General features: G+C 48.5%; 2 protein-coding genes across 2 annotated transcripts in view; one reads left to right on the forward strand and one right to left on the reverse strand.

Moving 5' to 3' along the window:
* Window positions 1–16741, forward strand: part of LOC125737512 (sodium/hydrogen exchanger 9-like) — a 37471-nt gene extending 20730 nt beyond the window's left edge. The window contains exons 10-16 of the mRNA XM_049006411.1: window positions 2176–2289; window positions 2871–2982; window positions 3483–3636; window positions 11489–11537; window positions 12157–12239; window positions 15766–15871; window positions 15988–16741. Coding sequence (XP_048862368.1) covers window positions 2176–2289; window positions 2871–2982; window positions 3483–3636; window positions 11489–11537; window positions 12157–12239; window positions 15766–15871; window positions 15988–16158 — 789 coding nt within the window. The 3' untranslated portion in view covers window positions 16159–16741. The remainder of the gene's footprint in view (window positions 1–2175; window positions 2290–2870; window positions 2983–3482; window positions 3637–11488; window positions 11538–12156; window positions 12240–15765; window positions 15872–15987) is intronic.
* Window positions 16742–18258: 1517 nt separating this feature from the next.
* LOC125748848 (carbohydrate sulfotransferase 2-like) lies at window positions 18259–20177 on the reverse strand (the record flags this gene model as incomplete). Its single annotated transcript, XM_049025508.1, has 1 exon — window positions 18259–20177. A coding segment is annotated over one exon (1581 nt), but the record flags the coding sequence as incomplete, so codon positions are not given.
* Between the last annotated feature and the right edge of the window lie 2337 nt (window positions 20178–22514).

The raw sequence follows: 22514 nt of genomic DNA on the forward strand, positions 1-22514 counted from the left end.
AACTCATCTGTAAGAACCATGATGGAATGGTTCTTACAGATGACACTGCAGTTGTGACTCGTTGGGCCAGCTACTTTGAGCACTGTTTAAAACTGATCCTCTGACTAGGTCCTTAGCTCTTGAGGCTGATCCTCCAATTAGCTGTGTACTTCCAGGGTGGACTTGACCAGGCTGGTGGTAAGGCTGTCCTCCTGGCATTGCAAGGAATCTTTGTTTCCATTTTGGAGACGGACATCATCCCAACTGACTGCAAAACGGGACTTGTGGTCCCTATCTGGAAAGGGAAGGGTGATCGCCTGGATAGCGGCAGCTACAGAGGGATGGCACTGCATTCAGTGCCGGGTAACGTCCTTGCTAGGCTCATCCTCAAGAGGGTCCGGGATCACTTGCTCACCTACCAGCGACTGGAGATGTCTGGTTTTATGCCTAAGAAGTCTACCATCGACCGCATCCTGGCACAGAGGGTTCGAGCTGAAACGCGAATATCGGCAGGGTTTCTTTACAGCCTTTTGCGAGCTTCGTAAAGCATTTAGCTGCTCTGTAGGATATCCTGAGACTTTGTGGGTTTGCTGGACATCATGACCGGCCTGAACACTTATATTATGGGTGCTGTGCAGAGTGGAGGCAGAACCGCCGCGTTCTTCCCAGTTGATTCTGGGGTTCATCAGGGGTGTGTTCTTGATCCTACTCTGTTCAATGCTTGCATGGACTGGGTGTTGTGCAGGGTCGTGAGGTCCAGCAGCTGTTGGTGAAGAAAGATTCACTGATCTTGACTTTACCCCATGATGCTGTGATCTTCATGGAGTCAATGGAAGCCCTGATTGGGAGTGAGGAGTGTCTAAGCTTGAGAGTGTCCTGGATGAAAACCAAGATCCAGGCCTTTAATGACCTATTGGACACAGCCATCAGCAGTGCGTCTGTCTGCAGCGAGAATGTCAACCGTTTCCAGAGGTTCACTGACCTTCGGCAGTAACATTCATGTCTCCGGTGACTCTTCCTATGAAATCAGTAGATGGATTGGGAGAGCATGGGGGGGTCATGAGGTCACTGGAAGGGGGTGTGTGGTGCTCCTGATAACATTGCAAGAGCATCCATCCATCCATCCATTTTCCAAACCGCTTATCCTATTGGGTCGCGGGGGGTCCGGAGCCCATCCCGGAATCAATGGGCACGAGGCAGGGAACAACCCAGGATGGGGGGCCAGCCCATCGCAGGGCACACTCACACACCATTCACTCACACATGCACACCTACGGGCAATTCAGCAACTCCAATTAGCCTCAGCATGTTGTTTGGACTGTGGGGGGAAACCGGAGTACCCGGAGGAAACCCCACGACGACACGGGGAGAACATGCAAACTCCGCACACATGTGACCCAGGCAGAGACTCGAACCCAGGTCCCAGAGGTGTGAGGCGACAGTGCTAACCACTGCACCACCATGCCGACCCCATTGCAAGAGCATGAAGGACCAAATCTTTGGAGTCCTGGTGCTGCCTGTCTTGCTGTATGGCTGTGAGACATGGACACTATCCAGTTACCTGAGATGAAGGCTGAACTCCTTTGATACTATGTCTCTTCAGAGAATCCTTGGGTACCACTGGTTTGACTTTGTGTCAAATGAACAGCTGCTCAGGGAGTCCCGAATGAGGCATATTACCTGAATTGTGAGGGAGCGTCAGTTACGGCACTACGGCCATGTGGCGTGACTCCCTGAGGGTGATCCGGCTCGCAGGATCCTCATTGCTGAGGAGCCCGTGGCTGGACCAGGCAAAGGGGATGCCCACGTAACACCTGGCTGGGGCAGATAGATGACCATTTCCGGAGGGTGGGAAGAGACCATGTGTTGACCTGGGGGGTTGGCAACCGGGATCTCGAGGTGTTTTGTCGTGTGGTGGGTCCAGCAACGCGCAGTATCAGTGCAGTCTCCCCAACCTGATCTGACCTGGAGTGAACTGCCCATTTAAGCATCTGTCCTGGTCAGGGTCTTGAAGGCTCTGGAGCCTGTCCCAGACAGCTCAGGGCAGGGGGCTGGGGGGCACTTTATAACATTTACAGGGAAAACACCTTCAGTGTTGATCTCATGAAATGTGTGGCATCACAAATATGTATTCGAGTAAGATAATCCTCATTTTCTGGTTGTACCTGTCTGTTATCTCACCCCCCCCCCCCCCAGCTGTTTGAGTTCCTGAACTTCCTGAGCGAGAACTTCACCTTCTGCTACATCGGCCTCGCCATGTTCACCATCCAGACGCACGTCTTCCAGGCGTTTTTCATCTTCGGGGCCTTTGTATCCTTCCCTGTGGTTCCTTTTGGAAGAATGCGGCCTTGTTTACCTGTTTTTTTCCCCAGTTTCGTTCTATCTGTTAGAATGGCCCGCAGAATAACTAAAATAGTTATTCTTACTATTTTAACATTTTAATATTAAAGCGGTTATCCATCTTCCAGCCACTGACCCTGAGCTGGGTTACCAGGAGCCTGCACCTTGTCCCTGAGGCAGTGGCTGGAATGCCAGTCCATTGCAGGGCGCACACATAACCACACACCAGGGGGAGTTTAGGGACACCAGTCAGCCTGACTGCTAGTCTTTGAACTGGGGGAGGAAATTGGAGAATCCATAAGAAACCCACTTGACAGAGGGAGAACATGCAATCGCTGTTTCTAGGGCAAGCCCAGTGTGTGGCATTACCCTACAGTATAGCAAACAGGTGTAAGAGGCAGATCCCTTAAGAGGATCTCACATTGATCTCCTCAGCGTAACCTCCAGGAAGCCATGACATCACACATGCCTCTCTGTGTTGCTGAGGTTCGCAGCTCTGACCCTGAACAGACGATCGCTCATTTATGTGGCCTTGAGTCGCATCCACACAGCTGTCCATTATGCTGGCGAGGGCCTGTAACATCTACCCCCTGTCCTTCCTGCTCAACCTGGGCCGGCAGCGGCGGATTCCCGGAAACATCCAGCACATGATGATGTTCTCAGGTATGACACCTGCAGGGCCTCCCCACCGACATGCACCCACGTCCTAAACGACTGCCTGACGACAAACATGCAAATCCGCCATGATGAAGGTCAATTAAAATGCAGTTTGTTGATTATCTGACTTGTTAATAAATAAAAAAGGATGGCGAGGGGACCTAGAGCAGCTCTCGAAATGATTACACTGGGGGCGAGAATGCAGGAGCGATAACATTGTGTGTCTCAGGCCTTGAGCAGACCTGGGCTTCATGACAAAGTGTGGAAATGTGGGGGAGTTAGGGGACGAGCCTGGGTTCAGGTCAGGACTGTTCACCACTTACGGATGAGGGGGAGGAGAGCTGACCAAAGGATGGTGGCAGGGGGCCGCTAAAGGGCCCCTCTGCTCATTAGGATTTTCATTTGATTAGCTGTTTATTAGCTTCTGGCTGAGCTGCCCATAGTCCTGTGCTCCACATCACGGCCCTAGTGGCCAGCCACTGACATGACATGCCCCTGGCTTACAGGTCTGCGTGGAGCTGTAGCGTTCGCCTTGGCAGCGCTGGACACGTCCACAGAGGCCCGGCGGGCCATACTCAGCACCACACTACTGGTGGTTCTGGTCACCGTGTGGGTGATGGGCAGTGCCACCGTGCCTATGCTGGGCTGGCTGGACATCCGGTAGGTCCTGCAGCCGAGCTCCGGTTTGCCCCTTGTGTGCCCTCTGTTGGTGAAGGTCGTTGCTGCTCTGTGATCCGACTCTATTAAACCTCTAGGAGGAACTTAGTCTGAATGACCATGGAGCTTTTTAAAGGTCAAGTTGCATTAGAAACAAAACCAGCCTTGGGACCATAAGTTTCTGCTCCAGTTGCTGGCTTGTATCTGGCTTCAAAGCTCTGATTCCCAGTAGGGTCTACAGGAGATTATGGGGTGCAAGTGCTGTTAGCGGGAATGGTAGCCCGATTGCCAAATCCATCTAAGCAGTCTGTTGTTCCAAAGTACTGTATCGGCCCTGAAGAGTCCAGGAATGCCAAGATTCACGTTGAAATGTTGCTCCTGACCGGGCCAGATAGCTTCCCCCAGAGATGAACTATATGAATCATGGTTCCAGATGCAGGCAACAGCTACTGCAAGTCACCAGCAAAACGTCCCCACATCACTGCGATTCACGAGGCATGAGCAACTTGGCTACATTTACGCAAGCAGATCTGTTTCCAGAGCTACAGAGATTTCCCAGCTCAGCCAGGGCAACATCAAGTGATGGATAGCAGAGGCGGAACCAGAGTCCGCATGGGCTCCTGTAGGCAGGATTCGCAGCTCTGTGGAGCTTTCCTAACCCTCTACCCCCAGTAAGGGGTCTGCGCTCATTCCTGGGGGAAGGGTTTGAACCCAGGCTGCCACACAGCATGGCAGGGCGTCTCTGCTGTTTGCTCTGAGAGTTAAAAAGTTGCTTCTCTGTTGATGGTTTTATGAGCAGCGTGACACCAGGACACAAGGGAAGCTGCCATCTGTTGGAGGGGTGCCGACCAATCAGCGATTCGCAGTGAGCTCCTAGCTGTTGATAGGATTGTAACCCTGCCTCCAGCATGGAGCAGGCAGTGCTGGCGCCCCCTATGGGCTTCTCTGAGGGCTGCTGTTTATACTTTGATTTAGGTGCATTCCGGATGGCATCAGTCCTACTGACGTCACACCAAAGCCATGGGTTACAGGACAGTGATACTGCACATTTCCCAGCTAGGAAGTTTCTCATTAAAATCACGTTTTCTGGAAATGCTGATTCCGGCAGCTGGACATTTATGATCCTGGCGTAGCTGGATTTTTTTTCCCAAAGAATCCCCTCCTGTGCCCCCCCCACCACAACAGTGTGATTATAGTATGAATTTTTTAATTTAGCTTTTATTTGTCATGTCCTGCCCATCAAATGCACTTGACCCTCCTGTCTCCTTTGGCATGACTCTAACATGTGACTCCTGTTAGACACGTTACTCATTTCCCTCATCTGTCACACCATTCACTCCTCTTGTCACTCCCCTTCTTTGTTCTGTGTGCACGCACTTGCCACTCCTGTGTTCCCCAGTCCTGTCACTGACGTCTTTCCCTCATGTTGCCTGTGCCCTTTCCTCTTCCACTCCTCCTGTTTTGATCCCTCACAGACTTTATTTTCCCACAACACCTGCCCCAATTCCTTTGTCCTTTGTACCGTGACATTATTTTTATTGTATTTTCAATATTCATTTGTAATCCAGGTTAGTTTTAGTTCATTTTCAGTGTGATTTTGTAGTTTTTTAAAAGATATATTTCTATTTAGTTTTGTATTTTAATTTAGATTAGTTTCAGTTTAGGTTTCAGTAATTTTATTTCTACGGATAGACTGAAAATTGTAGAGCAATTTTTGTGTCTGATCCTCAGAGACTCCTGCATCAATACACAGTGCACATTATGTACTGATGTCCTCAAAATGGGCAGAACATGTTCCAGGTATTATTAATGGTAGTTAAATATAAACAAATAATTACTTTAATGATATACATAGCAATGGAAAGTATTTTCATTTGGAAAGTTTTTATTTCAGTTATTTTTGGAAGCCTTATTTAATTTTTTCATTCTGTTTTTTTTTATTTTCGTGCGTTATTTAATTTCAATTCACAATAATGTGTTTATATAGTTTTAGTTTTCGTTGACGGTAATAACCCCGCCCCGCACTTTCTGTGTCCCTCCGACATCTGTGCATATGAGCACATGTCTCTCAGGTGGGTTCTGACCCTGTCCCTGTTTATGGCATTGCAGCCAGCAGACGGGGGGGGGGGGGGGGGGGGGCTAGTAGCGCACACGTCTGTGTCTATAGGGTTGAGTGTTTCCATGGCTTTCCAGAACTCTGCCATACTCCTTCAGAAATATTCAGCTATGACTTGTTTTTCTTTTTCAGTGACAGGTGGTAAGATTCTTATCCGTCGTAGCAGAAGTAAACGTGTCTATATTCACTGTCTTATCCTACCCCCCCATAAGGTCCTACTTTTCCCTGAAGCTATGTTTGGGTCTCTGCCATTACGAATGACCACAGGCGGGGAATTTCAGTCACTCCCTTAGGCTAAAGGTCACTGTGTCAGGAGAATGAGACAGCAGAGTGCTTCTGTCACTGCTGGCTCGCAGGTGACATCCTACGGCACCTTGGTGACACTTGGTTTCACCAAGCTGGGAGGCCAGAGTTATCTTTAAAAGCCTGGGAAGCCGCTGGGGACTGTGACACATGACCATGAGCCCGTATGTTGGGCCATTTGGTGAATTCAATGCATTCTGTGCAGCAGTGGCCATTGCCTCATTATGGCTTGTATGTTGATATTTTGGTGGATACTTGGAATTTATGGAGGTACACTGTGATGGACGTGCGAGGGGAGCTTAACAAGAGCATGAGTATTACAGGGGTGTAACGGGACCACAATGCCAGTGTAACAGGAATGTAACAAGGGCATAACGAGAGTGTGATAGGGGTGTTAGGGGAATGTAACGGGAGAGTAATGGGCGTGTTATGGGAGTGTAACGGGAGCGTGATGGGAGTGTTATGGGAATGTAACAGGAGCGTGATGCGGGTCTTATGGGAATGTAACGGGAGCGTGATGCGGGTCTTATGGGAGTGTAACGGGAGCGTGATGGGGGTGTCATGGGAGTGTAATGGGAGTGTGATGGGAGTGTTATGGGAATGTAACGGGAAAGTGATGGGGGTGTCATGGGAATGTAACGGGAGCGTGATGGGGGTGTCATGGGAGTGTAATGGGAGTGTGATGGGGGTATTATGGGAATGTAACAGGAGCGTGATGCGGGTCTTATGGGAGTGTAACGGGAGCGTGATGGGGGTGTCATGGGAGTGTAATGGGAGTGTGATGGGAGTGTTATGGGAATGTAACGGGAAAGTGATGGGGGTGTCATGGGAATGTAACAGGAGCGTGATGGGGGTGTCATGGGAGTGTAATGGGAGTGTGATGGGGGTATTATGGGAATGTAACGGGAGCATGATGGGGGTGTCATGGGAGTGTAATGGGAATGTGATGGGGGTGTTATGGGAATGTAACGGGAGCGTGATGGGGGTGTCATGGGAGTGTGATGGGGGTGTCATGGGAGTGTTATGGGAATGTAACGGGAAAGTGATGGGGGTGTCATGGGAGTGTAATGGGAGTGTGATGGGGGTATTATGGGAATGTAACAGGAGCGTGATGCGGGTCTTATGGGAGTGTAACGGGAGCGTGATGGGGGTGTCATGGGAGTGTAATGGGGGTGTGATGGGAGTGTTATGGGAATGTAACGGGAAAGTGATGGGGGTGTCATGGGAATGTAACAGGAGCGTGATGGGGGTGTCATGGGAGTGTAATGGGAGTGTGATGGGGGTATTATGGGAATGTAACGGGAGCATGATGGGGGTGTCATGGGAGTGTAATGGGAATGTGATGGGGGTGTTATGGGAATGTAACGGGAGCGTGATGGGGGTGTCATGGGAGTGTGATGGGGGTGTCATGGGAATGTAACGGGAGCATGATGGAGGTGTTAGAGGAATGTAACGGGAGAGAAATGGGGGTGTTATGGGAGTGTAACGGGAGATAAATGGGGGTGTTATGGGAGTGTAACGGGAGAGAATTGGGGGTGTTATGGGAGTGTAACGGGAGAGAAATGGGGGTGTTATGGGAGTGTAACGGGAGATAAATGGGGGTGTTATGGGAGTGTAACGGGAGATAAATGGGGGTGTTATGGGAGTGTAACGGGAGTGTGATGGGGGTGTCATGGGAGTGTAACGGGAGAGAAATGGGGGTGTTATGGGAGTGTAACGGGAGCGTGATGGGGATGTTATGGGAGTGTAACGGTAGAGTGATATGGTGTCATGGGAGTGTAACGGGAGCGTGATGGGGGTGTCATGGAAATGTAACGGGAGAGTGATGGGGGTGTTATGTTAGTGTAACGGAAGCGTAATGGGGGTGTCATGGGAGTGTAATGGGAGTGTGATGGGGGTGTTATGCGAATGTAACGGGAGAGTGATGGGGGTGTCATTGTAATGTAACAGGAGCATGATGGGGGTGTTATGGGAATGTAACGGGAGCGTGATGGGGGTGTCATGGGAGTGTGATGGGGGTGTTATGGGAATGTAACGGGAAAGTGATGGGGGTGTCATGGGAGTGTAACGGGAGAGTGATGGGGGTGTCATGGGAGTGTAACGGGAGAGTGATGGGGGGTGTCATGGGAGTGTAACGGGAGAGTGATGGGGTTGTCATGGGAGTGTAACGTGAGCGTGATGGAGGCGTCATGGGAGTGTAACGGGAGTGTGATGGGGGTGTCATGGGAGTGTAACGGGAGAGTGATGGGGGTGTCATGGGAGTGTAACGGGAATGTGATGGGGGTATCATGGGAGTGTATCGGGAGAGTGATGGGGGTGTCATGGGAGTGTAATGGGAGAGTGATGGGGGTGTCATGGGAGTGTAATGGGAGAGTGATGGGGGTGTCATGGGAGTGTAACGGGAGAGTGATGGGGGTGTCATGGGAGTGTAACGGGAGTGTGATGGGTGGGTACAGTATGGTGTGCGATGCCTGTGACATGTGACAGCGGGAGGGTGTGGTTCACCTGCCAGCATCTGACCTGAAGCAGAGGAATCTCATTTTAAAAAGCCTGATATCAAATACATACCTCAGGGTCAACGGCGTTTCTGCTGATGGTGACGTCAAAGGTAGAATCCTTCCCCACATATCCGGTTACACTGTGGGATTCATCTCAGCTCAGAGGACCTTTGTCTTATTAATGTTCCACAAATATAAAGTCTGAAAGGAGGTAGTTTCAAGCTAAGTTTGCAGAGTATGTGTCAGGACGCCGGTTTCTGTGAGTCCAGGATCTGACAGTAATGATCCTACAGTAAACTCTTTCCAGAGGGAGGGGTCCTGTTATACTTGGTTACAGCTTTAAACACGCTACGCTCCGCCGGACTCCCAGCATGCTCTGGGCTCTCCTGACGACACCCCACTCTTCCATTCATGCTCGGTAAACTGGATCCCAACACGAAGAAGAATCGCCTGACCCAGTATTTCTGTGAAAAGGCGTTGGAGGTGAAATTAGAGGAGTGAGTTGAGTGTGTGCTGAACTGACAGAGCCTGGGAGTGTAATTTTTATTCTTCTCATTTTAAAAAGGGCCACGGTGATGTTACCGACAGAAGAACGCCACCTTCTAGAGGATTCTGTCTGGTCCCTGGCCAAACACAGCATGGCCTCTGAAGCATGACCGAAAAAGAGTGCTGTTTGAAAATCGCTCCCCCAGGCCGTTAAATCATCGCTATAACTTTGCGATACATGTCATTAATCAGGGTGACCCATTTATAAACCGTTTGTTGACAGAATAAAATGAATAACTGGAATCCCCTGGAAACCAGTGCGTTTGTCACGAGCATGATAACGTCGCCTCATCCGTCATCCAAGGCATTCCTGGGAATCCGACAATCTTCCATGGAAATGGAGACCCCGCTCCCTATCCCCGGGTCGTGCTGTGCCACTGAGGGGCGGGGCTTAATGCTGACTCCCGTATGCCCTCCGGCCCCCTAACCCAAACCCCACTCCTTCGAGGCATTCATTTTAATCGAGAGCTTCAGATGTGGGATTTCACTCAGGAAGTACCTTTGTTACTGCAATTTCCTTCCAAAGATTTCCTGTGTAAATGTTATGAACCCGGTGATCGTCAGCCCGTACTCATGGCCCCATCCCCACGGCCCCCCTGCTGTCGTCCATCTGCTTGTTTTTAAACATCTCCCCATGGAGAGGCTGTTCCTCACAGTATGGCCACTCTCAAAAGTTAGAGAAACAAACACCGCTAATCGGCCGGATCTAGGTTCCCCAAGGTCGTCATCCTGATATTTCTCACGCTTTCTGAGTTAACGGCGCCTGTCAGCAGCAGAACATCCCAGATTCCGAAGCGTCAAGTCAGGCCCTATCCTCTCTCTCTGGGAATCACCACAGCCCCCCACCACAGCTCTGATTGTTCTTCTGCTGAGTCACTGGGGGGATCTACCCTTGATGGTGAGTGGTGCTGTCCGGGTCCTTGGCATGGAGCTGTGTGCCTGACAGAACACTTGAGGTCTCCTGGTTTAAGGTATTCAGGGGATCTGCTTGCCAGCGATAAAGAGCTGACATGTTCAAAACCCCACATCACCGCGCCCTATTGGCCCAGGCTCATTATCTTTCCTCTTTTAAAGGTGCCTTCCTCTGACCCAGCTTATAAAGTCAATGGAAGCTTACTCCCTTAATGAAGAGCCACTTCCCCTACTTGAGGGAACATTTCCTAGGTCCGGACTGCATCCTTAGCGCCTTTCCTGAGCTGTACGGGTTGTAAGATATTTGGGACACTTCCCAGGCAGACAGTGGATATCAGCCATCCCTTTAAGGCCACCGTGTAATGACAGTCACACCCGTGGACCTAAGGGAGTTATCAGGTGTCAGCATTTACACAGATTTTCCAAAAATATGACCTACCTGTGTTATATATACGGAGGTATATCGTATATCTGGGGACTCCATTTGTTACAGGGTTTACTTTGACATGGATTGAAGCGTTTATGGTTGGTTGCCGGCATCAGTTCTCAGGCATATGGAAGTTAACCCCTCACAGGGTCCGAGCCGATGGAGCAGCTTACAGGTAATGTGGAAAAATGACATTGAATCCTCTCTGACATTGACATTAATACATGCTATGTATTACTATAAAAATGGCTCTTTGGGGAATGTCATGTGTGCACATGAGCACTTTTACAAGCGGTAATTTGTCATGGAGCAGAACGATGAGAAGGGTAATTTATGAGTGAAACGGCGAGTAGCTTATGATGGGAAGGTGCATTAAGAGGGTGGTGTTCTCAGATGGCATCGAGGCTCAGGAAGATGGACTGACCTCTGTGTGTGGCGCTAGCTTGAAGGTATTAGGGTTCAAACAGTTTTCGCTCAGAAAGCTGTGTGCCATCATTACTGCAACCCTATTGACTTCTTGAATGATTGTCATTTATTTTCTTGATGCGTTCGCGTCTTTGACTCACCCGCACTTCACAGCACATGAGATGGAACTGAATAGTAACGACTGGTGAACAGCTTAGCCTGCAGGTTGCGTTGGCATCTTGAGACATCACAGGGAAACGGCATTTCACTGAAGCGTCACTGGGAACAATGCATTTCACGAAGGTATCGTGGAGAATGGTGACGTTTCACTGGTGCGTCGCAGGGAACCGTGCATTTCAGCAAGGCATTATGGGGAATAATCATATTTCACTGAAGTGTGGCAGGGAACAGTGAATTTCGCATGTCACAGGGAGGAGGGTGTTTGATACCCGTGAGTCAACATGATGTTGGCAGAATTATTATTATTTTTATTATTATGAAGGCACTGCAGCTGCTGCCACCACGATGATGTGGGGCCGCTGAGTGTAAATGCACTGCTTGCACACCTGTCCCTTCAGGAGCTTCAATTCAGGGCTGTTCATTCACACCTCCCATGCCTGAAACGCTCATGCTCCCTTTTCTCGGCAGGGTGGGGGTGGACCCTGACGAGAGCCCCGGAGAGGCACCGTGCAGCCAGGTAAGGTGTCGGCGAGGTGTGTTTCCTGCGACATGTCCGTCCCGGCCTGGGCCGCCTTGCAGCCCCTCGCTTTTATCTGGGCTCTGGTTACCGCCGCTTCCGGCTCCAGGGTCGAGGCGACGCTGCAGCATTTTATGGTCAATGAAATATTAGTTGTGATGTCGGTGTGAACCATCGACTCATCTCCGCTGTCTTTCAATGAAGGAACCTTTCAGAAGCATCCGGAAAATGATTTCCTCTCAGTTACTCGAGTAGATATGAGTGCCGATGCCCGTTTCTGATTCCGGGGATGTCCCCGGCTGCTTTGCTCCTCCTCGGATCGGGACCTAATCCTTCAAAGGGCCAGCGCTGGGCTATTCACATGGAAATGGAGCATGTAATCGGTGCCTCCGCTGGGCTTTGCTGGGGCCATTTTCACAGTCGCCATCCTGTTTGGCTCCCGACCTGCCCGTAACTGTAGCCTCCCTCCCATTGAGAACCCCTGGTATCTCCATGTGGGGGTCACCGGATATCCTGCACTCACCCGGATTACGGCTAACAGCTGGCCCCGGCCCCCAGGGAAACCGCACGCCGCTCTTTGTACCGCTGTCGCTAATGCCGGCTCTCCCATGCTTCTTAGGCAGCCGTGAAGGGCTCCCTCGCGGCGGCCCCACAGCCCCAGGGGCCCTTGATGTGGCAGCTATGGAAAGCCCTGGACTACAGGTATCCTTCAGACATTCCCCAAAAACAGGGGCCCTGCCCGCGGACTAAGATGACGTGTCCCAGGTAAAGTGACAGCTGACACCTGTCAGGCGGGGATCGCGGCTCCATCCCCCTACCCTCAGAGAGACCGATCAGTGTACCTTCCTGAGTAACATAAGCCGGGTATAATTTAAATGAAACTGTTCATTTTGTGTTTCTCGAAACCATTCTGTTTGCTTTTCTGAGAAATACTACTCCAGTTTACCTTACTGTCGAAAGCTTAGTCATTGTTTGTATTTCTCAACGTAAAGTTTCAAGAGCCATGAACAGATACTCACTCCCAGCATAGTGAGGGATTGTATGTTACGTATATTTACTGTACATACTGTACTCATACAAAACCTCTTAAAAAATCACCCCAGTATTTGCAGCAGCCAGCCAACACACCTATGTATTTTTCTACTCAATCGCTACCCCACCTTGTTTGGCTGATCAATACTTCATTGAGTTCTTTAAATATTTAAGTTCATTTATTAAATGAGCCGGCGCTGTGATAGGACCTTCAGGCTGGAGATCATTCATACAGAGATGGGGGGAATTTTGTAATAACCAGAGAAATGCCTCCTGGGCCTCGTGTGGCAGTGACCTTAAACTGGGCCACAGGGCACCTCAAATGAATCCTTCATCATCGAGGCAGAGCTCCAAGAGCAGCCCCCCCCCCCCCCCCCCCCCTGTAACGTCACAGACTGGAACCAGAGGTATTTGTTTCTTGGAGCTCTGTCCAAGAACAGCACTTCTTCAGAGCTTCGGTGTTGGGTTCATCATCTCTGACATTTAGTCGTGGCTTTCTAGACACTGGAAGTAATTTCCCATGACTGTCATCCAGAGCTTAGGCTGGGAATCAACATGGGATGGAGGGTTAAAACAATATGAGGAGCAGCACTAGCCATTAGCCAATCAGACGAAGGATCCTGCTTTTGGGGGTGGATCCTTCATCCCGATAAAGCCATCAAAGACACTCTTTCTTTAGTGTCTGGAAGCCATTAAGACCTTGGTATCCTTACATGATCCCTGAAAATCTGCATTCCTTCCCTCCGCTCTCCCCCGCTGACGTAGTTCGTTCACAGGCTGGGCTTCTTACCCCATTCAGCCACTCGCTCATTCATTCCATGGTGGGGCACTTTTCACATAGGGGATCACCTGCATGGCATGATGGGAAGGGCACCGTTTTGTCTACCCACCCAGTCCTGTTGTGACAAGAAGAGAAATGTTGCAATAGGCAGGCCTGAGTTATGTGAGTGGTTGTGTACATGGTACTGGTAGAACAGGCATGCTGTTAGTTTCGTATTCGTTAGGGATCTTTATGTTACTATTGGTGATTTTGTGCTGTCTGAGTGTTTTTTTCGTTTTTACCTAAATATTTCTTCCATGGTCCTAAGGAGTTCCAACTTTTCCTGGTAAATTCCGGCAAAGGGCGCAGAGTCTATGGCACGGCTCCAGCTTTACTGGCCGACGTACCCCAGAAGAACGGGAAAAACCACATATTACTAAAGAGAAACACGTCACTCACAGTCTTTATGCTTTGAAGCCTTTTCATCAGGATGCGTTTTTCCATCCTTATTAGAAGCAATGAAAGGACAAAAACAGACTAGTTATTTAAATCTGTGAGCTTCTGAATGGCATATGACATGCGGAAAAATCTATTTTGTTACATAAGAGCCCTGTCGTTTGGGATGGTGTGGAGAGCACTGGGTCACAGCGGCATCCCAAGTGGGACCTCCTGCAGATCTGTGGCACAAAGACAAACTCTGTCCCTCATAGGGTTCAGTTTAGTCCCTGTCAGCCACTTTTCTCCTCTGTCCATAAACAATCTCTTATTAAATCTGTAAGTACTCTGTTCCTTTTGTAGTATATTTTAATGCCTCTGACTTAATCAGTAACATCTTAATTTGACACATATGAAGCATATGAGCTGAGAGCATGACCGACGCACGTGAGACCTAAGGGATGGTTTTGACCCGTCACGATGACTGCATCACTGCTAGCACTGATTCAGGAGCGTAGAATGGCAGGAAAATGAAGGTCAGTAAAAATGGATAAATTATTTTCTAACAGACAGGTTAACGGAGGCTTGAGCAGAGCGGAGTCTTTCTGCAGGTCAGCAGTAGATCAAATGTTAGCAGCACTTAGCTATTAAATACCCAGAGCAGCAAAGGATTGCTCTCCTATGCAATACTTCTGCTGCGTCCTCCGTCAAGGCAGAAACGCTAGTGTATTTTCAGTAAAATTCAAGAGCTGCATTTAAAACCGTACTTAAAACAGACTTCATTTCCTGTAGCATTTAAGCACACTAACTGCCTTTTCTGATTAGGATTCCTTGTTCCTTGTGTCCCCATTTGTGTTGTTATATATTACCTTAGATTGCTTGACCCTTGATGTGATGAGTGAGTCAGTTTCCTTACAGTCGCCTCTGGGATTCTTTCCCAGGACAATAAGTGTTGCTTTCTGTGCCTTTTCTGCGCTGATTCACATTCACATCCCTCGCTGATATTTTTGATGAAGGCAGCCAAGGAGATCACAGGGAACATTATTTCCATGAGAGATTATAACATAATCGCAGGTCACATAATCCCTTCTTCGGCCGAACCTGAACTGTACGTGATTCACACAGCTGCTGTTCTCGGGCCTTGCAGCCTCTGCTAGCCAGTTAACAGGCAAGTCAGACTGTCCTTACACCAGGCGAGCGCCAGATAAAATTCTAATTATATACGTGTTTTTAACCCTTAAGGCCCTCAACTCGGAGAAGGTGAAGAACATAAGAAAAAGAGCAGATCTGTAGATTTAGCCCATAAACACGGCAAAAACAGTGAAGGTGATATGGCAGTGTTGAGCGGAAACAGCTGGTGACAGTGGAATTTTTGCAGTTCCTGCTGGTGCTCCACTTGGGGGTGTGTTAGGGCTGTAATACCCTGTTTGGGGTTAGTATTATGGTACCCTGTTTAATAATAATAAGGATACAATATTGATCCCCGGGGGAAAATTCTCGTTTTGTTTACCCAATCTAGCTCTCCATGATACACAGGCATACATAGTTAAGAACAAGCTTGGCAGGAAAAAGCAGCCACCTGCAGCAGCACCTGTGGAGCTGGGGGTTGAGGGCCTCGCTCACGGGCCCACAGATGTGACTATTCTGCCGAGGCCAGGCTCCAACCAGCGACTTTCCAAACAGGCACAGTCTGCTAAGCCACACACTGCCCCTGGTTTAGGGTTAGCATTAGCATCATAGTGGCCTGTTTTGGGTTAGCATTAGCATCATAGTGGCCTGTTTTGGGTTAGCATTAGCATCATAGTGGCCTGTTTTGGGTTAGCATTAGCATCATAGTGGCCTGTTTTGGGTTAGCATTAGCATCATAGTGGCCTGTTTTGGGTTAGCATTAGGGTTATGATCTCCGCTTTTTGACGATGCCCCTTTGCACTACATGGTGACTGACCTGTGGCATCATCGGCCCCCTCACCTCCTGAGTGACACATCTTAACTGCAGCACAGATACCTGCGGCCGGCGCTGACGCACAAGGGGCCGCCTCTGACCACGACACTGCCCCTGTGGTGTGGACCCCTGGCCAGGCTGCTGACCAGCCCGCATGCATACGAGGTACACGCTTACCCCGGTGTTCATCCCATGCACAGGGTGTATGCAGCCCTGCCAGGGTGTCGGAGACGGAATCATACTTTACACTCACCGATATTCATAACCTGCAACCTTGACAGAACCAGGAACAACTGGGGAATGCGGATGACTGCAGTTCGGGGAAGATGGACAGAGCAGAAGGAGGACAGGAGTCTCCCGGAGAGGCGGAGGCCTCCACCACGCAGCAGGACGACCTTCTGGAAGGGGACCTGGGCCTCGGGACACACGCCACTCCCATCTGGACAGACTGACGCGCAAATCTGAGCGCGCACTCCCTGGGGAGTGCAAAGAACGTTGTTTTGAACTCCCCAGTGTGCCATTTATCACATCTAACTCCCTACGAAACTGATGACTGAAATCAGACCGCAAACCCACCCACAGTGGTTCGTAACGGCCTCCCCATACCAACAGCTACATCACCCCTCCATTAAGCATAGTTTTCTTGTTTAAAAGTGCCCCACCATCCGCTTCATGGATTTGTGTCACTGTCCCTTTAAATGGCGACAGATTTGAATCAACATGTGATCCAACTTCCTTTGAAAGAAACTGCTCCTCTTTATGCCGGTTTTAAAAATATGTGTGGGAGAGTTCATAGGGTTGTGTCGCACACATCCTACGAGGGACACACTGTGGCTTTGTGTTGTCTTCCATACTTTTCCAGGAGTCTTACAATTAAAAACACGTAAAAGGTCTCACATCTGTGGATTTGGTAAAGATTCTCATCTGCCAGTTTAAAGTAGCACATGAAATATTAAGATCGTACCATATCAACGTACTTAAACTATGATAGCTAAACATGTTTTCTTATGCAATGAAAAATGGTGAACAGATGCATGGTTGCCTCAGCCGTGAGTTCTTGTCAACGTGGATGGAGGGCATGGTCACCTGCAGTTACAGCCTGCGTTCAGTCACAGAGGTCAGGCTGTTTTACACATTAACACTAAACCATCACTTGACTCCTTCACATTTATGCTGCAATAACATCACATCTGATGGGTAGCACTTTACTCAAGGGGGCACAAATAATGTATTAATTAATAATGTATTACTTAATGTATTAACGAGAAGCTGAGTTATCAGTGTTAGTAATGCAGGCCTCCTGATATCCAATCATCACATCAATAATGACGGTTCATGCACTTACAACATTTGTTCATGATTTGTACTTGAGTAGTAACTGAGTTAATGAGTTACTTTTGCCCTCACAAGTAAAATGTTACTTATATAATGACATTGCAAAGTGCATGTCATGCACAAATATTTGAATATCAAAAGTATTTGTCTATAAATAACCCCACATGACCTATACTCCAGATTGCAACGATATACGTGTGAATAGGCCGACATATGTAACCTATTAAAGATGACAGCGAACGTATTTCTATTGAAATTCCGGCTTGGCATGAACAAAATGCACACTGCTTCCATTCTAAAACACGTCGATAATTCTTTCAGTTGTCTCCGAAAATGTCATTTCATTCATCTTGATAATGAGCTAAAACATAAGAAAGAGCCTCGGCGACAAGTAGCCCAAATCTAAACTGCGGTTCGGCAATAAGGCCACTTAAAAAAAAAATTGGTTCTCGTCCCCGCCCGACTCGCCGAAATGCTTCCGACCCGAATTTATTTTTATTTTTTATTTCCTAAAAATCGGATGGAAAATGCCCAAGAATGACGAAATTTGAATTACCCGCGCATTCCACATCGACGATTGATCCACATTGTGTAATCCTAGTCTTGGAATGGTTTCATGAACCTAAATTTGTCTCTACCTGAGATGGGCTGGTGCAAAGATTTAAATCTGGGGAAGTGATGTGGTACATGTTCTTAAGTACTTGTTTGTAGAGTTGCATTTCCTTGTTCAACCATTCAGGTTCCTGTATTTTGTAAATTCCTCGTGTTTTAACGTTTTAATACACTTTCTTTCTAGATATATATTTTAAAATCTTGGTTGTTCATTTAGAATGGGAATGACAAACAGAATATTGGTTTCAAATAGTATCATTTTTATATTCACGAATGAAACATCAGCATAAAGTATCCAAATCCATAGTTGGGAAGGCATTTATGAGATACACATGGATCAAGGAATTTACATTCTTGTATTTTCTTACATTTAATATATTTGAAACGCAACAAACTGGAAGAACTGAGGAGGCGTACTAAGTAGGTCTGCTCTCTTCGGTATGTATTTTCAAATATGTATTTTCTTACATATTTGAAAGTCCAAACAGTCAATCAAAATTTGTAAAAAAAAAATCCCTCCCGCCCGACCCACCCCCTCCAAAAAAAAGGACGAGAACCAATTTTTTTTTAAGTGGCCTAAACAGCAGACACACTGAAACAGATAGTTAATGCTTAACATTTTTTTAATTCGCGATTGTCTCTCGGGAACAAAGTGACACTAGCTTATCAAACAAAGTAATTTCCCACCCACTGTAACGGTTTTGAAACCCAATAACTGAATACAGAGACGAACAGAGAAATCCCTTAAGTTCAAATGCCCGCTTTATAGGCGATATTACATAATCAGAAACTAAAATTAGTCTGCGGAGTTCGCCGTGATCAAACTTAGGTCCACCCGTCACGTGTATCAACAGTCATGTGTTTAAAACCTGAAAGAATACATTCAATGAAAGAAAGAGCAGCTTAAATGCCGCCCCCACCAAGTGCCCACTGGGGCAAGCTGTTAGAGCCTGGGAACCGTGAGCAGGGACTTGCTGAGGTCCCGGGCGTCCCCCACCATCCTGACGAGCTCGTAGCCCAGCACCTCCATAGAGTGCTTGCAGTACTCCTCCACCTGCCGGATCTGCTGCGGGCTCAGCACGGTCCTCCAGGCGCTGGCTGCCTGCGTTGCGTTTCTGGACGACACTATAAAGGGCATGGACGAGGAGCCGGTGCCGCCGGTCATGTTCATGGCGAAGGCCTCGATGTCGCGGTTCGCGGTCAGGTTCACGAACCCGTAGACGCTACGCAGAATTTTGATGGGATTCTCCACCAGATCCTCGTAACGCACCACCATGTACTTCCCTTTAAGCCAGCTTGGAGGTTTCAGGGCGGTCCGCAAAGTCTGGAAAGTCCTGTCGCAGATCACTTCCATCGCCCCGATAGAGTGAAAGTCTGGGCCGTCTTTCTTGGACGCCCTGTGCATGGGGTCCACCAGGGGCACCCGGTGCAGCTTAGGGTCTCTACTTCGCACCACCTGCAGGTTCTCGCGTATCAAGCCGTGCCTTGATTTGATCCTGGAATTGGCCACAGCCCTCGGGTCCCTCACGAGGTGGATCACCTTAAGGTCCAAGGAAGGATCCTTCATCAGCGGCGCTAAGATGCCGATGTCCAAAATGCGCACTCCCTTAATGACCACCGTGCGGTACTTGAGGCACTCGGCTTCCAGCATTTGTAGGCTTTGGGACGGGCACTTCCGACACACGTTCTCATCCACCATGCCCACGCTGTCTTTCCTGTAAGCGGAGCAAAATGGGTATGAGCAAGTGACTTTATTCAGGGTGGCCCCAAAAAGCCCCAGGGAGGTAAGGTTTTTGCCCCCCGGTGTGTTGTAGAGCTGGAAAATGGAGAAATCGCAGCGATACAATGAGCTAAGCATGTCCCTAGCCGCCCCCTGGAGTGAAACCGCGTCTCCCGGGTAGAGCTTCTGCCAGATGTGCCACATGGGCTCATATAAGAAAAACACCTCCGGGTTTTGATTAAAGAGCTCCCCGAAAAACGAGGATCCCGAGCGCCAGGTGGTGAACACGTAGACGAGCTGCCTTCTCCTGTCCACCTCCTGTCCAGAAAGGAAGCGGGGCTGGGGTGCGCCTTGCCGGGACACACTTGTATTCAGGGTGGCGGCGCCGCACTGCTGCGGTTCCTTGGTCCACTTGTAGCTGGCCAGATTGAGCATGGTCAGAAAGAGCAGCAGCACATACGCCAGGAGGAGGATGGTTCTCTTCCTGCGCAGCACCTTCATCACGACGCCAGGCGGACCGATCACTTTCGGCTGCTTTCCGAAGGCTGTGAACTTTCCCGCGGAGCTACCATCCTTCTCCCAGGGTGCACTTAAGGCAAGTTGTAAAACGATTTGCTTCTCTTCCAAAAGAACAATGTAATCGGTGGTAACACCTCCGTATAAGGGTGCGGCGGATTTAAACGCTGTCTGGCTCCGCTGCTGGACAAAGTTGCGTCGAAGGAATATACGTTTATTTAGGATGATAAAGGAACCGGAGTTGGCTGCATCCCTGCTGCGCAGACGGAGATTGAGTGTAACAGAAATGCATCAGTAAAACGCATGGACGCCCTCTTCATGCACATTCCATGCACACATTTCGGAACACTTAAGATCGCGCGGAGCTCCGCAGCAAATCAGTGTGACTATCAACGAATCACCACAAAAAGTGAATAGAGCCCTGTCATTGCGTGCTCCGACCTACAGCAGTGTCTTAAATAGATCCGCGTCATTTAAACAGCCGCCGGACCGTTCATAAGCAAATACTAGAGAGTTCCAAAAAAATACCCCATATCACTGTAAACTAGCTCATTGAGACTGGACCGATTCAATCAGCGGCCAAGGCGAAAGTCCCTCCCCTCGGCTGTCGCCATTGGTGGATGCTGTGTGGTTGGCGTTCCAGACCGCATCCCCATTGGCTGCCTGTCGTAGTTATCGTGTGGCGTAGCTGCCCTGTGCAGTCAGCCCGGAGTAACGCAGAGAGGGAATCGAGAGTGTGCCAGCAGTTTTCTCTTGCACCTCATTTTTTTGCGCGCATCCATCCATCCATTCAATCATCCATACATCTAAGCGATTCTAACCACGGTCAGTGTCGCGGGGGATGATTATTATTATAGCAAAAAAGAAAAAAAAAAAAAAACAAAGTTAAAACCCATTTTTGTTTCCATTAAGCATATATAGTTATAGGAAATTTGGAAATGTCACATATGATTAATTTTTACTAAAAGGATGAATATATGACCTTGAAGATAACAGGTGGTGGCCCTGGGGGGGCATAGGAACTTATCTCTGGTAACACTGCTTGGTGAACACCCTGGAAAGGCGAACATAGCACGTTCAACCAGGGATCCCAATTACACTGCAGGAGGAAACACAAGTCCTGGAAAGAAACCTCTACAAAATGGCCACGATCAACTGTCAGCCATTTAATTCACATCCCTTTAAGAGAAACCCAGAAAAGAATCTTATGTTTTGTTACGTAACAGTAAGATGCATAAAGTTTCACTATGGCTAAATTGTACTTTTATTCATTTAAATCCTTGAGTTATTTCCCGGTTGATGTGGGAACGTCTGGCACCTCTGAGTCGAAATCACGCGGCCTGATCTTCAGTCGCTGAATTGCTCAAACGATCCACAAAGCTGGATCACACAATGTAGCCCTTCTGTTCTAAAGCCTCATGCTGGATTTGCTTTGCTTCCTGTCGACTTCAGACGCCACCAAGTCAGATCCGAGTGCCCCTCTTCACCTGGACAGTATAGTGCCTCTTGAAAAAGTGCCTTTGTACTCGGCCCTCACTAAAAGAAACACCCCCGTTTATTTACCGAGTCATTCCACTTCAGCTTCCAGTGGAACAGTTGAGTTCTGTCGGTTCTTCTCTTCGCCATGCATCTGGAGTGCGTACAATCTGCTTTGCGTGACGTATTGTTTACCCTGCGTGGTGTATTGTCCGTTCTGCATGATTTAATGTCTATTCTATGCAGCATACTGTCTATTCTGTGTGATGAAATGTTCCTTCTGCATAGCATTCTGTGTGTCATAATGTCTGCTTACCTTGTGGTTCACTGTCTGTCCCCTGTACCTGACTGTCTGTTCTGCGTGGTGTGTTTTCTGTTCTGCATGACATACTGTCTGTTCCGCGATGGTACTGTCTATTCTGTGTGGCGTACAGAATCGGTATCATGTCAGTGGCAGTTATTTTGGTTGACCTCAGCAGCCATCAGGGGGCACTGCCCAGCAAGTGATGAGGGAGGCCTGACCTCTGTCGAGTGTTTTGTTCTGGTCTGACACACTCCAGGGTCACTTAATTATGAAGAAAGAATTGAGATACTCTCTCCAAGGCTCAAGTTGATCTGCCTTTCAGAAGTGCCCAAAGAACTTCAACCCAAGCCTCACTGCTTCACCTGTTTCCCCAGACTGCCTGTATGATGTCTTGATTTTGTAGCAAAGAGAGGATGAATTTGTAAAATAATAGAGGTCTGAAGCCAGACAATTAGTCGTGCACCATTCTGTAGACTTCTATAAAGGAATACGTGCATAACTTATTATTTTGACTTAGTTAATAACAAATTTAACCAATTTCGATTTTGTATTGGAAGCCAAGGAACACGCTGTATACGCAGATCTATACACAACTTTTTAAAAATAAAACCAATTATGTAGTATTGTTTGCATGACCATGTGACTTTAAGCGGAGCGCCATCTGTCGGTTACGAAGTGAACACATTCTATACTCGCTTCACCTACTAATAAACAAGAGCATTGCTTCAGTGAATGCGGGCGTTATTCGTGGACTGAGAAGATAACTAGACTGCCCTGACACGCTGGTCCTGCAAACCGTTCGGTACATATCAGAACTGGCGCTGAAAACAAATGGAGTCATTCCC

Source organism: Brienomyrus brachyistius, chromosome 1 (assembly GCF_023856365.1).
Source record: "Brienomyrus brachyistius isolate T26 chromosome 1, BBRACH_0.4, whole genome shotgun sequence".
Classification (NCBI taxonomy): domain Eukaryota; kingdom Metazoa; phylum Chordata; class Actinopteri; order Osteoglossiformes; family Mormyridae; genus Brienomyrus; species Brienomyrus brachyistius.